This window comes from Halichoerus grypus, chromosome 11 (assembly GCF_964656455.1).
Source record: "Halichoerus grypus chromosome 11, mHalGry1.hap1.1, whole genome shotgun sequence".
Classification (NCBI taxonomy): Eukaryota; Metazoa; Chordata; class Mammalia; order Carnivora; family Phocidae; genus Halichoerus; species Halichoerus grypus.
The window spans coordinates 10,968,590-10,983,742 of NC_135722.1; the positions used below are offsets into that span (position 1 = coordinate 10,968,590).

Consider the following 15,153-nt stretch of genomic DNA (forward strand, 5'->3'; position numbering starts at 1 on the left):
ATGTTGAATTATTTTTTTCCTTAAATATTTGGTGGAATTAGCCAGTGATATGGCTAACCAGATGGAGTTGGTTTTGTTATTGTTGTTGTAATGGTTTTGTCTATACATTCAATTTCTTTAAAAGGTATTAAACTATGGAGATCATCTATTCTTGAGTCAATGTTGATAATTTGTGTCTTTCAAGTAATTCTATTTCTTTCCAGATGTTAAATTTATTTCATAAATTTGTTCACAGTATTTCTTCATTTTCCTTTTAAAATCTCTGCATTCTGCAGTGATATCCCTTCTTTTATTCCTTACATTGATAACTTCTGTCTTCTCTCTTTTTTCTTTGGTTGTTCTGAACGAAGTTTAATCCATTTTGTTGATTTTTATTGTAATGTCATCTTAATACAGTTATATGTTAATACTTTGCTTGGTATATTTGAGCCTGATCATTGGGATAGATAGATGATAGATAGATAGATAGATAGATAGATAGATAGATAGATAGACAGATAACTATTCCTGAAATTTAAATATCATTGGAAATATATTTATTTTTTGTTTTGTTTATGTTTATTTTATTTTAGTGAAGGTATAGTTAATAAGATGCTAAAGCAAAGACCAAGAGAAGTTGGTTGAAAATATGAATTTCCTAGAAATTGCTCCAAAGGAAATAATTTTATTTAGTAAGTTAAAAGAATAAATACAGTCTTTGTCAGATTAATGGAAAGAAATGGAAAGAGAATGTGTGGAAATAAAACCATCAGTTGGTATTGAGGATTATGGTTATAATGCTTCTAATTTTGTGCAACAAAACATGATGTATATCAACTTTGTCTGAATACACCAGAACTGCTTATCTGGAGTTCTAGGTGTGGAAATAACAACAAATGAGGAAACACAGAGGTCAAAACATAGATTTTCCTCCCCCACATATTGGTACAGTCCTTGATAGTCACAGAAGAGATATAAGCTTAAGAAGACTACAGACTCCCACATTCCTGCAGTGGAATAAACCTAGGTAGGTAGAACTTTTTTTTTTCCATTATCCAGAGCACCAGAAAGTACTTTTGTCTATGTTCTGAGAGGCACAGATGTAGAACCTGGACAGACAGAGACTGGACAGAATGTGGGCTCAAGGCAGAGAGAGTTCTTCCTTTCTTTCCATCGGTAGATACTCAATGCCAAATATTTCAGGAATTTTTTTTTTTTTTTAGATAACGTAGAAAGTTTCAGTGACTTAGACACATTTGATCTTGTCTTCATTCCTGCTTTCTGACTTTCTGATTATGCAAACGCACTTTCCGCATCAGTGGATAGATAGTAAGGCTTAGCATTAAGAAGGAAGTTAGTCTCCAGCCCTATTTTCTAGCAGAGCCAATTTAAGATAACAGGGGGAAAATTTGGTTAGAATTGTGACATTGAAACTTTTTTGTTTATAATGTGCAAGTGCAATTCAGAACGTCAAGACTGGACATGGTGAGCCAGCTAAGTTCACAATAGTATTCTTAGTGAGAATCATTTGAGTTTTATAACTAATCTCGTAGAGGTATAAGGAAGAGGATTAGGTGGGTTTGAAGCTGTATTAACTTATAAAGGGTAATGGGGCTTTGAAGTTAATATTTAAGGTGAGGACAATGTGGTAAACAAGACTAATTTTTGTATTGTGGAGTAACCAAGAAATACTGTAATGTCCTTCTCTAAATAGGCAACAGAGGTGAAATAGCAGCATTTGTTAAAAAGATGATGACTGTAAATGTGAAAATCCTACTCAAAATATTGAACAGCTGAATGGTAGCTTAAAGGAGCAGTCAAAGGCTGCACTACAGGCTTAAGATTTGACAGACTATTACAGTATATAATAACATATCTGTAATAAAAATCATTAAAGTGAATTTTACTGAGTAAAAATGTGCCCGGTAAATATTATGGTCAATATTTTGAACCTAAAATACATATTTGTTGAGTGAATGGATGAGTAAATAATGACATTTGCAGTGAGGCGTGATAGAAGATACTTTTTGGAGTCAACAGTTTATTTTCCCCCCGACAAAGTTATACTGAAAGCTCTGGTTCCCTCAAACACTCAAACCTGTTATGTGTGGGCTTCAGGAGGCTAAATAAGGGATGTGTCAGTCTGAGCCAGGCTTTATCTAAAGAACAGATTCTTACTTATCAGACCTATGACTCTTTGGTCCCACATCTGTAAAATGTCTGTGAATTTAGGCAAGTTATTTACCATCTTTGGATATAAAGGTCACATTTTAAAAAGATATAATAACTGATTGATGAGATACTCTTTATTTATGAAATATTAGTGGAAAAGACTCATCCACTAAAGAAAAAGAAAAAGAAAAAGAAATGTTCTTGTTAGCACTCCAGTGTGATCACATAAGATAAATTCCTTGTTTCAACTCCTTCATTGAAAGCAACTATTGGGAATAGAAAAATTGAATACTTAGGATTAATCTTAAGTGTCCCATAAGAGTTCCATATCATGATATCTTAATCTTTTCATTAGAACTGCAAAGAAATTTACACATACAAACATTATTTGGACCAGAGTACACTGCTACCTCTTTTTTTTTTTTTTTTTTTAAGAAATTTGGCATGGATCTCAAGAGTCAGAAACTATGTTTCCACTTTGATCCAGGAATTTTATACATAAGCAGTTATATGAAGGGTCTAATTCCATATAATTAGCATAATGGGAAGAGAAAACATAAGAAGAAATTGTATGAAGTGTAATCAAAACTAAGTTAAAACATTATAGGGAGAGTGATAGAATTCATAAATACCAATGCAATAAGGAATAAAGTCTGCCCCTATTTTCCAAACTTAATTTAATGTTAGCAAATATTCATAAAATTGATATAGTAGAAGATGATAAAGAAATAAGAAGCTAACATTTTGGGGGGAAAAAAGGTTAAAAATGAGTTAGTTTTCAAGGGTGGCCATTCTGGGGTTTGCTCTACGATGGAAATCCATGATTGTTTTTGACAACAAGTGCCAAAGCATATCCTAACTTCTTAAGAAGATAGTTGAGAATTTATGCTACATTTTTACATCTCTGATGATACTAGGAAAGTTGGATGCATCATTTCCAGTGTCACACATATGAGACATAAGCATGATTGTATTTTATGTTGACAAACCTGGGGCTTCAACTAAATATAGCATTCATTGTCACACAGAAATTAAAGGTAAGGTGGCTTTTATATAGTGTATTCTCGGGTCTCTCTTATTTCCCTAGAATAATTATGGATACTACTCCTATTCTCTTTCATCCTCAAAACTATCTTGGAATGGATGATAAATTATGTGACACATTTAATTAAATTTAAGGGAAATGTCTTTAATTCAGATCTATTTGTCTTTATTTTTTTTAAAAAAAGATTTTATTTACTTGTGTAAGAGAGAGAGAGTGAGCACAAACGGGGTGGGGGGAGGCAGCAGGCAGAGGGAGAAGCAGGTTCCTTGCTGAGCAAGGAGCTCTACTCCATCCCAGGACCCTGGGATCATGACCTGAGCGAAAGGCAGACACCCAACCAACTGAGCCACCAGGTGTCCCTCTATTTGCCTTTAAATCCCAGGTTATTTTCACTCCACCATGGATAAGGCTAAATAAATATATCACAACTCTCATGGTGGGTACTTTTTTACAAGTCTGTGGCCACATGCAACTTAAAAAAAAACAAAAACAAAAACAAACCCAAAACCAGGCTTGAGATTTATAGCATTCCTTAACCTGGGAGGATATCTTATAGTTATGTAGGATTTGATATTCCTTAACCTCTCTCATCTCTCTCCTCATTTACACTGTTGTTTATCACATCAGTGATATCAGAGTCAGCAGCATGGACACATGAACATCACTTGGCCAGTGACTTCTCTTCATATATGATAAAGACCTCAGACAAAAGAAGCCCAGTATCTACTGCCCTTACAATAGGATTAACAATATTTGGCATATGATGGTGCATATCTGATGCTATTAACAGACGACCATCTATTACAGAATGAACAAAACTTTGAATTCTGTTAGGATGCCTGTGGACATTCCTTCAAACCAAAACCAAAGTACCCCACTGGGAGAGACAGAAACATCTAGTACCCTGAAATATCTACTAGACAAGCTGCAGAAATTCCTGAAGGGGAATCTAGAAGCACTGGGGGTGAGTAAGTAAACCACTAATAAAGAATTTTGAACCAGGAGAAACTGGGGGATATATTGAGGGTGAAGGATTATTTTGGCTGATGAAGTGGTTGGCATAGAGGCACCAGGTTATGACCTGTGTCAATCATTCTGTGGAGTGGAAGAAAGACACTTTGATTAAAAGCAAGGGACCATGTTTATATGGGCATGGGAGGGGTGCATTAAGAGGAGACTGCAAATGAGGCTCTTGGATGAGCCTCATTGTGACTGTACCTTATGAAAGCAAAGTTGACCCATATGGGCTGGCCTCTGGGGAAAAAAAGCACATCTCCAGAATCTGACTCTTAGCAGATCTTTTACTAGTATTCAAGGGGGTCAATCCTATGGATGACCAAGATATTTGGACCAGGTGATTCTCTCTCCTGAAAAGTGCTCACCTTTGTCTTTAAAACATGTATTTTTGTTTTGTTAATTTTGATGGTTTGTAATTTGGTTTGTTTTGTCTCTTATCCAGGTGGTTCAGATTATGATTGGTGTGAAATGCTTCTTTTATGGGATAATTGGATTTCTTGTTCCTAATTCTGAAATGTACAGAATCATTTTCTTCTCAATTTACACAGGCTTCTCTTTCTGGGGGGCATTGTCTGTGAGTATCTCACATCTGAAATTATAATTATCCAATCATTTATTCATTCATTCATCAGCTAAACACACAACTTGTATGGCATCTTGCCAATTCTAGAATACTTGCAACAATAGTTAAGATTGAATTTCCAACCTGAACTTTAATATATATTCTAATGTAACACTTTCCTTAAGCTCTATTCATTGCTGTGTAGTATGATACTATTCAGTATAATCTTGCTGTTTTGCTCAAGGAGAAAATCCTGGGTTTGACACATGGAAGAAGTGTCTCTGAAATGTAATAATATTTGGATCGGAGAAGATGCTGGGGGTAGGGAAGTGTTACTCTTCTTAAGTCATCACACTGCTTGGCCAAATACATTGAGAAAAATGCCATGTAATCTGAGCTCACGCTTTCCCCTTTACTGCACCCCAAAGTGTGTCTTTGAATTATATTTACTCTACTTATTTTATTTTCTCCACATTGAATAAGTAGTTTTCTGCTGTGGTTTTTATGTCCACTTCTCTTATTTAGCTAAAGGAATTTTACTATTCATAAGAATAAAAGTATAATTATGGTACTTTAATTGTGCAGTGCACACACTTTCATGATTTGCTTTCCTCTGAGTTCTGAAGGGGTGCCTGGGAGGTGGGGGGCACTAGATAGGAAGAGAGATATGCATCTGGCAATGGGGTGGGAGGGTGAGTTGGAAGAAGCTGCTACTCTGCAGACATCTTTCTTATCTTATAAACAGTTTATCATTTCTGGAAGTCTGACTGTTGTGTCTGCCAAGAAGCAAACAAAATCACTGGTAAGCTAACAAGTTTTCCATTTGTCATTTCCATTTGTCAGAACTTATGACACTCTTGACTTTCCCATGTGAAGCCCAGTCACCCAGGGGATTCATCATTTTATAGTACATTTCATCATGTAACTGTCCATTTGGCCCAATGAATCATGTGATCATCCTATAGCTAGACACAAACAAGCTGGATCTCCTGGGATTTTAGAAATTCTGATCCCCATATCTTGTCACCATAAGAAGAATGAGTAAAGATTTATCTAGCTATTAAAGCTTTTTTATGGTATGGGGTAGGGCAATGTTAATAAAGATAAAAGCATGGCTTAGGCTTGAGCAAGGCAGAGTTTTATTTTTGGTGGAGGGAGGAGCTAATACAGGGTCAGAAACTAGAGGTGCTAAAATGTCCACAATGTTTTTATCCTATCCATGGTATGTGTTTAAGAAAGATCAATCCTCTCCAACTTTTCTTCTCCCAATTGTGATTTGCCATTGAACTGAATTGGCAATCCAGGGATGATGAATGCCTGTAGATCCCATGGCTAAGTTAAGTCAGAATTCTCCTCCCAGCTTATAGGGTCTAGAAACCCCTGGTCCTTAACTTATAAGCTAGTTATTTCCTTTTTTTTCAGCTGAGAGGGAATCTAGGTGCTAACATTCTCAGCACCTTGGTCTCGATTATTGGGATCTGTATTCTGTCATACAATTTAACAAAAAATTGCTCCTATGATTGCAAGAAGGAAACTTTCTGTTTGGACATCAAATCAATTGCAACTGTAAGTATTATCCTCCTGAATTCTGGGAAGACTGAATGTTATCTGAGCATGAGGAAGATGAGTCATGATCATTGGCATATGGTAATGCATGACATTTTATTTTCTTTAACAGGAACTTGTGATTGTCCTGATTAACCTAACTTGTCTGCAAATTTTAATTTCATTACCTCTCTCCATGCTCAACTATAATGTGGATGACAAGAATGTTCACTGGGTAAGTGCAATTCTTGGAAGAATGAGGATGATTTCAACTATTTCATTAGATGATGCTGTCAGTGACTTTTTTTTTTTTTTTGGTAAAATGAACAAAAATATAAACTATAAGTGATTCTACGGACAACCTGGGAGCTACTAGTTGTGTGTTGAGCACACTTGGAATACACAGTGTATAATTCTGTAGTCCATACATAAACTCTAACTGAGGGGTATATATCCATGAATTCAAACATCCATCCATCCATCCATCCATCCATTAATTTACTGTATGAAGTATACTCTTGAGTGTGATGAATATACAAAGTATCTATCATTCAAAAAATAATAAAATCAAGGCATAATTAATTTAAAAACCTGAAGGAGATGAAATATATAATTGCAGGTATATACAATTGAAAATAAAATAAGCTAAGAAACACAAATATAGTTAGAATTTTATGTTTTATTATCACATGTAACAAGTACAGGTAATACAGAGTTATTGGCATACTTTCCCCAACCTCATCAACTGGTTCTTTTTGTGTGTTGAAATGACTACCACAGCTGTGTGTCAGTTAGAGTTAATTCAAACAGAAAATGGAAAGTTTTATGGCATCAGAACTCCCCTCATTTCAAGTATATAACATTTATCACAAGCATTGGATTCTATGATTCTAAGGGCTAGTTAAGCAAGTCTGAATTCCTCAGGGCAGTCAGTCAGGAAAGGAAGACCATGGGTGGGATGGACCCATGGACATGGCAAAAGGTGTCACACATAAGTAGAATTTCTTCTCTTCCACCTTTTATTGTAAGCAAGAAGAAGCCAGGCTTTTCCTTCAGTGCTTTGGAACTCTCAGTTTGTTATCCAAGTTTATCATTTACTAGTTATGCTTTCCACATAACTGTCAGAGAACATTCTGTTAAATTTCTGCCACTGCACCACAAGACCCTCTCTCCAGTTTCCAGTAATATGTTCCTCACTTCTTTCTGAGCCACACTGATAGCATTCTCAATGTCTTTATTTCCACTAACAAACCGTTTGAGACATTTTAGGCTTTATCCATACTGTTCCTCAAAATGTTGCTCCTCCAAGTTTTGTTCTTGAAAATTTTGCTCCTCAAAATTTTTCTCAACCTTGTTTCATCCCACTGCCTAATGCCAAAGCCACTCCTGTACCTTTGGTATTTATTTACAGATCCTAGATATACTTATAGCAATAATATTGTATTGTTACCCCATTTCCAGTACCAAAACACATGATAACTTTTTGTTGTTGCCTGACAAATTGCCACAAGCATATCAACTTAAAACAATACCTACCACCTACTTACTACCTCACAGCTCTGTAGATCAGAAGTCTGGGTGGACCCGACTGGATGCTTTACTCAGAAGCTCATAAGGCTAAAGTCCATGTACCGGAGGCACCAGCCTCCTGGAAACTCTGGAATGGCCTGCTAGCTCATTGTTGTTGTTGGCAGAATTTGGTTGCTTGTGATTATGGGACCAAGATGGTTGGCCAGGAGTCACTTATGTTCAGCTCCTAGAAGCCCTCTTGGATCTTTTCAAGTGGTTCTCTCCATTTCGGCAACAGAGAACTTCCTCTTTGTCAAACATTTCTCATGCTTTCAATCTCTCTGACTTCCTCTTCTACCGTCCAGAGAACACTCTGTTTTTAAAAGACTCCTATAATTAGATTAGGCTCATCCAAATACTGTCTTTTTTTGTTATATGATATAACATAATTACAGTAATAACACCATAATATTCTGCCCACCTCAGCTCTGTTCTTCATATTTGTGCAGCATCCAGTGAGAAAAGATACAGAGAGGGGGAAGACAATTTATTCTTGTAAGGTCATGGATTTGAAGTGAAATGTATCTACTAGATCAACAGTATCACATAATCACACTGAGCGATAATGGACGCTGCAGAATTCTGTTAGGCTCAAATCTAGCTAAAGTAGATAGAATTTCTATTATTAAAGGAAGATGAGCATTCTCAATCTCATTCCTCTCTATAGGCACCAAATATAAACATCTACCTTCCTCCACACACCTAAAATACACTCACCAATTCACAAAGGACGATAATCCAAGCCATTTATTGCCCTGGAGTCTTTGTATATTTGTAGTTCTCTCCAACAAATTCAGAAGTAGCTCATTGCAATGCGGGCTGAAAGACAAATTATTTGCCCCATCTCTGTTCACACCTATTATATATATGTGGAATGGACCAAAGATAATGATAAAACTTCAATGTGGGGAGAAAAAGAGAAATGTGAAATCACTAATCTATAGCAATTACAATATTTTTTTAAAGATTTTATTTATTTATTTGAGAGAGAGAATGAGAGAGAGCACATGAGAGGGGGGAGGGTCAGAGGGAGAAGCAGACTCCCTGCTGAGCAGGGAGCCCAACACAGGACTCGATCCCGGGACTCCAGGATCATGACCTGAGCCAAAGGCAGTCGCTTAACCAACTGAGCCACCCAGGCGCCCAGCAATACAATATTTTTGAAGGCAGGAATTATGGAGATTCCCTGCCCACCAAAATGGCATAAAATACTTAAATTATACCATAGTTCATGTCTCTGGGAGATATTAACTTATTCATTTTCCTCTCTGGCTCTTTGTACCCTAATTTTCATGTCCATCAATAGAGTAGACACTGGAGAGTATACTTTTCTTAGGTATTTCTCAGTATTGGTATCCTACTCTCTGATGGTATAGGTGGTGCTGGAATTGCTTTATATTTCAAATATTCCCTGGCTATTGTAAGCCAGGTCTTTGCTTTCTATAGCAATATACTTTCACCAAAAACAGGGATGGAAAGGTAAATCTCTTATTCTCAAAATATGGCTTTCACCTCTGGATCCAGCTCCTACTATCACATCCACATCCCAACCAGCAGAAAGGAAAAGGGAAATGGGAATACATACCCTTCTTTTTAAGTATGTAACTCCAAAATGAGACATGCTATTTATTCTTACATTTGCTGGCTACTTAAATTTTTGCCCATAATTAGCTGCAAGAGAGCCAGGAAATATAGTCACAATTTTATCTCCATTTTCCAGGTTAAAAACAAATTATACTGTTAAGAGAGGGGAAATGATAGCAACAGCTCCATGGGTTAGTTTTAAAAATTATGAAAATACAATAATCATCCTTTATTTAAAAACCTCACATTACTTTCTCTCATCAAATAATCATTCATTATAAGAGACAGATATCAAATCACAAATACAAAATACAAAAATACTTAAAATTTTATATACATAATCACACATAATGTGTTCAGACACTCAAAAACTTACATTCTATTATCAGCTCATTATTTTCCATCCCATTAGCAATGTACCATATATACAAATGTCCTAATATTAGCTGGGCTGACAGTCTTCATACCAAAATGATAAAAGAAGGCAAAAAGCTCTATTATATCTCCCTATTTCTGTTCAAGAATTATTCTAATGGGCATGCTTATATTTTCCTTTATCTTCCTAAAAACTAAACAGTAATAAGCCAGGTAGTCTGATACTCACCTGGCTAAATATCTGGAAAAAAATAATCATTGGGTAGTTTTTTTTTAACTTTTTATTTAAATTACAGTTAGTTAACATACAATGTAATATTAGCTTCAGGTGATGTGGAGATCCACTCATCCTGGGAAATGGGTGTGGCCAGAAAGGGGGCCACCCCCTTGCCTGTAGCACAATGCACCGTCATGGGGACCCTGGTGCTAAACCATTCTTAGACAACCTGCTTCTGGGTGGGGGTTTTCTTCGTAGCAGAGCAGCTCCTTTGCTGTGATCTATTGAAAGTCAGCCCTCAACACAAGGGTTTGTAAATATAATGTAAATAAAATTTTAAAAATACTAGCTTCAGGTGTATAATATGTGATTCATCACTTCCATACAACACCCGGTGCTCATCACAAGTGCACTCCTTAATCCCCATCGCCTATTTCACCTATCCCCCACCCACCTCCCCTCTGGTAACCATCTATAGTTAAGAGTCTGTTTCTTAGTTTGCCTCTCTCTCTCTTTTTTCCCTCTGTTCATTTGTTTTGTTACTTAAATTCTACATATGAGTGAAATCCTATGATCTTTGTCTTTCTCTTACTGACTTATTTCACTTAACATAATACTCTCTAGCTCCAACCACATTGTTGTGAATGGCAAGATATCATTCTTTTTTATGGCTGAGTAATATTCCATTGTATATATACACCACATCTTCTTAATCCATTCATCACTTGATGGACACTTGGGGCTGTTTCCATAATTTGGCTATTGTAGATAATGTTGCTATAAACATTTGAGGTGCATGTATCCCTTTGAATTAGTATTTTTGTATCCTTTCAGTAAATACCTAGTAGTGTAATTGCTGAATCATTGGGTAGTTCTATTTTTAACTTTTTGAGGAACCTCCATACTATTTTCCAGTATGCATTTACCAGTTTGCGTTCCCACCAACAGGGGGAGAGTTCTCTTTTCTTCACATCCTCTCCAACACCTGTTGTTCCTGTGTTGTTGATTTTAGCCATTCTGACAGGTGTGAGGTTATATCTCACTGTAGCTTTGATTTGCATTTCCCCGATGATCAGTGATGTTGAGCATCTTTTCATGCATCTGCCGGCCATCTGTATGTCTTCTTTGGAAAAATCTCTGTTTCTGTCTTCTGCCCATTTTTAATTGGATTATTTGGTTTTGGGGTGTTGAGTTTTATAAGTTTTTTATATGTTTTGTATACTAACCCTTCCTCAGATATGTAACTTGCAAATATCTTCTCCCATTCCGTAGGTTGACTTTTAGTTTTATTCATTATTTCTTTCACTGTGCAGAAGCTTTTTTTTTTTTTTTTTTGATGAGGTCCCAATAGTTCATTTTTGCTTTTGTTTCCCTTGCCTCAGGAGACATATCTAGAAAGAAGTTACTATGGTCAATGTCAAAGAGGTTGTTGCCTGTGTTCTCCTCTAGGATTTTTATGGTTTCATGTTTAAGTCTTTAATCCATTTAAAATTTATTTTTGTCTATGGTGTAAGAAAGTGGTCCAGTTTCATTCTTTTGCATGTTGTTGTCCAGTTTTCCCAACACCATTTGTTGAATCATTGGGTAGTATTAGTCATGATTGAAATTGACCTCACCCTCTACCTTTTTTTGGAGAGCAGCCAGTAGGCTCCTCTGGGCCCAAAGCACACACAATTTATCTTTGGAGTAAGATAGCATATATTTGGAGACAAATCATTGAGGACTTGGATTATATTATTCTTAATGGCTTATTTTACAGACTTTACGGATTATTCCTTAGCGTTTTTTGTTTGTTTGTTTTTTACAGATTTCTATATTGTTTTGCTGGAAAACACCTTCTGAAGGTATTTACCAAGACTTATTTCCTCAAACTTCAATCTATCAAGAACTTGAACGTAAGGAAGAAACACCTTCACGTTATCCCACAGATACTAGCAAACAAATATGAGGCTGCACTTCTGTATTTTGAATCCACAGTGATAGCAAGAAGCACATACTGGGACCACTGAGGCATAAATATACCTGTGTATATTTATATATACAAATATACAATATGTGAGGATACAACTGTGTGGTTTAGAGTTATAAAGATAGCAACTGGCATTTATAATATTAAGAATTTGGTTGTCACCACTTTTTTTGTTATGTTTGGATGTCATCACAGGCTAGGTTTATGCTCTGTTACAAAACTTAACCTAGAAATATTGATGGCTTAACACATCAGAAGTTCATTTACTTCCTATTTTTCATGTTCATTATTAGTAGGCTATTCACTTTAGACCCACACTGATATGGGTTCTACCAAATAGAATGATATCTCAAAAAGTTGTTTGTTTTTTTTAATTTTGCCAAGGTAGGGAAAGAAAAAGTTAGAAGTCGGACCTTTGGCAATTAGGTACTTTGGTCTGGAAGAAGCATGTGTCTCTTCTTGCCACAGTCCATTAAACAGCACTGTGTGGGAGACAGGAAATGTAGGGTGACGTAAAGTTCCGAAGTTTAACGTTTGATGAAAAACAGTGAAGTAAACGTAGTTTCCTGAACTAATTGTGAAAATACTTTGCAAGTTTGGTCCATCACTTTTACACTCTGTGTCTTTGGGTGTGTATCTTCTGTGACTAAACATTAGGTTTATTTATCTCTCAAATGGTCTAGCTCGTGCTTACTCAGTTTAGATTGGGATATCCATCAAGGAAAACAGTAAATATAGGCAAAAATAGTTTTAACTATATGAAATACTATAGGTTATAGTATTTCATTAATATAGTGTTAGGTTAATTAATTATACTCTATCATTCTAAGTACATTAAGCTTTTCTGATGGTATTTTACATAAATAAGCTCATATATAAAAGCTTGTGTTGCTTAATTGGCCCACTGACAACTAATCAAAATGTTACCCCATTCTTCTTGAATAATATAACCAAAAATTTTCAAAGTCCAGTAAAATTAATACTATGTCCCATGAGATCAAACAATTCCATTTTTGTTCCATATAATACAATAACCACTAGATACATATGGCAATTTAAATTTAAATTATTTAAAATAAAAATATTTTGGGGGCGCCTGAGTGGCTCAGTCGGCTAAGCGTCTGCCTTCGGCTCAGGTCATGATCCCAGGGTCCTAGGATCGAGCCCCACATCGGGCTCCCTGCTTGGCGGAGAGCCTGCTTCTCCCTCTCCCACTCCCCCTGCTTGTGTTCCTGCTCTGTGTCTCTCTCTGTCAAATAAATAAATAAAATCTTTAAAAAATAATAAAATAAAATAAATAAAATAAAATAAAAATATTTTTAAGTCTATTTTCTTAGTCTCAGTAACCATATTCGAAATGTTCAATGGCCACTTATGGCTGGTCCAAAATATTTGAGGAAAAAGATGGAGGAAACTAAGAGGAAAAATAGACGAATATACTATTCTATTTGGAGACCTCAACACCTCTTTGACAGCAGCTGATATATCAGCCAGGCAGGGAAGCAGTGAGGGTATGGATGAGCAGAGCAGCTGTATCAATCAGGTTGATCGAATTGACAGTTATAGACTTTTCCATCCAACAACAGTACATTTTTCTCAAATGTACATGGATATTTACCAGTTGGTTACTTCATGTGTTGAAACACAACTCAACAAATTTAAAAGAATAGAAATCATACAAAGTATGTTCTCAATAGTTCTAAATAGTCCACAGGGTCACAGAATCGTTTTTAAAATGTATAAAAATTGTGGGCTTTCTTTTGTCTTTTTTAGCACTTCTTGTGATTTTTTTTTTTCAAAACCAGATGTAACATATACTATAACAGATGGCTACAGATAGAAGCTTTTATAGAGTTGTATAAACATGATGCTATGGACTGAGTGTCTGTGTCCTCTTCCATCCCAAATTCGTATGTTGAAACTCTAATCCCCAAAATGTTGGTTTTTGGAGATGGGGACTTAGGGAGGGAATGAGGTAACAAGGGTGGATCTGTCGTGATGGAATTAGTACCTTACATAAAAGACATGAGAGAGCTTGATTTGTCTCTTTACTCTCTACTATTTGAGGATACAATCAGAAAATGGCTATCTGGAAGCCAGAAAAAAACCTGACCATGCTGGTACCCTGATCCCAGACATCCAGCCTCTGGTATTGTGAGAAATAAATGCGTTTAAGCTACCCAGTTTATGTTACTTTGTTACGGCAGTTCAACTAAGACACATGAGTTAGTAGACATATGTATATTTCTTTGCTCTGTTAGCTGAGACAACCTGAAAGAAATGACATCCTAATAGCAACAAGCACACCTAGAGCCCAGATCTTGATTTCTAATACCATTCTCCACTAAAAGGAAACAGGGCTGCCTGATGAAATGGCTGATTCCAAGACTTGAGCAGGAACCACATAAGATGAGCCTGAGAATATGGTAGTGCAATAAAACAAGGAAGTGCTCAAAATGAGACACAATGACGGGATACACAAAAGGGACGCAGGAGCCACTGTGATGAAATCAGAAACAATTTGAGCAATAAAATAAAGTAGTATTCGATTATAACCCAAAGTATATATAAGTATTCATGAATCTGTACAAATGAATAATTGAATGCATAAATAGGTGGGAGAGAATAGACAAAACCCCAGTGCAGAATATCTAATAACTTATGTAGTTGCTGCACTTTCAAAGCAGTAGATCGTAACTCCTGAATCCTTGAGGCTGGGCTGCACACAGTAGTTGTATAGTGACGTCTTTCCAAAGACTACAGTATACAAGTCATGAAAAAGCTAACTTTAGAGTGGAAAAAACTAGAAAAACTGTACTCAGTGAGGTGATTAAAGTCAACATCAACAGTGTAAGTCATGTTGATAGATTGTACCCTTGATTGAATGTGATAAGAATGATATTTTACTTCTGAGTTCTTCCTCCTCAAAGCTCAAAACACTAGTCTAATCATGAGAAAAATATCAGGCAAACTCCAGTTGAGGGACATTCTACAAAACACTTGACCAGTATTCCACAAAACTAACAAGGTCATCAAAAACGAAGTCTCGTAAATAGTCACAGCCAAGAGGAGCCTGAGGGAACATGACAGCTAATAAATGTGGTGTCTTGGGTGGGATC

At 36.1% G+C, this 15,153-nt stretch overlaps 1 protein-coding gene across 1 annotated transcript; it reads left to right on the forward strand.

The window, feature by feature from the left end:
* The first annotated feature begins 928 nt into the window (after window positions 1-928).
* LOC118547252 (high affinity immunoglobulin epsilon receptor subunit beta-like) lies at window positions 929-14,213 on the forward strand. Its single transcript, XM_036110617.2, has 7 exons — window positions 929-1,006; window positions 4,004-4,160; window positions 4,656-4,787; window positions 5,521-5,577; window positions 6,198-6,341; window positions 6,454-6,555; window positions 11,873-14,213. Exons 2-7 carry the CDS (start codon window positions 4,005-4,007, stop codon window positions 12,011-12,013), a joined length of 732 nt encoding a protein of 243 aa, XP_035966510.1. The 5' UTR covers window positions 929-1,006; window position 4,004; the 3' UTR covers window positions 12,014-14,213.
* Window positions 14,214-15,153: the final 940 nt, after the last annotated feature.

Bases quoted from the DNA above. Each gene is read 5' to 3' on its own strand.
- LOC118547252 (XM_036110617.2), top strand. From the start codon at position 4,005: ATGAACAAAACTTTGAATTCTGTTAGGATGCCTGTGGACATTCCTTCA. The intron at 4,788-5,520 runs GTGAGTATCTCA...TCTTATAAACAG, and splicing joins CTTTCTGGGGGGCATTGTCT to TTTATCATTTCTGGAAGTCT. The intron at 5,578-6,197 runs GTAAGCTAACAA...CTTTTTTTTCAG, and splicing joins AGAAGCAAACAAAATCACTG to CTGAGAGGGAATCTAGGTGC.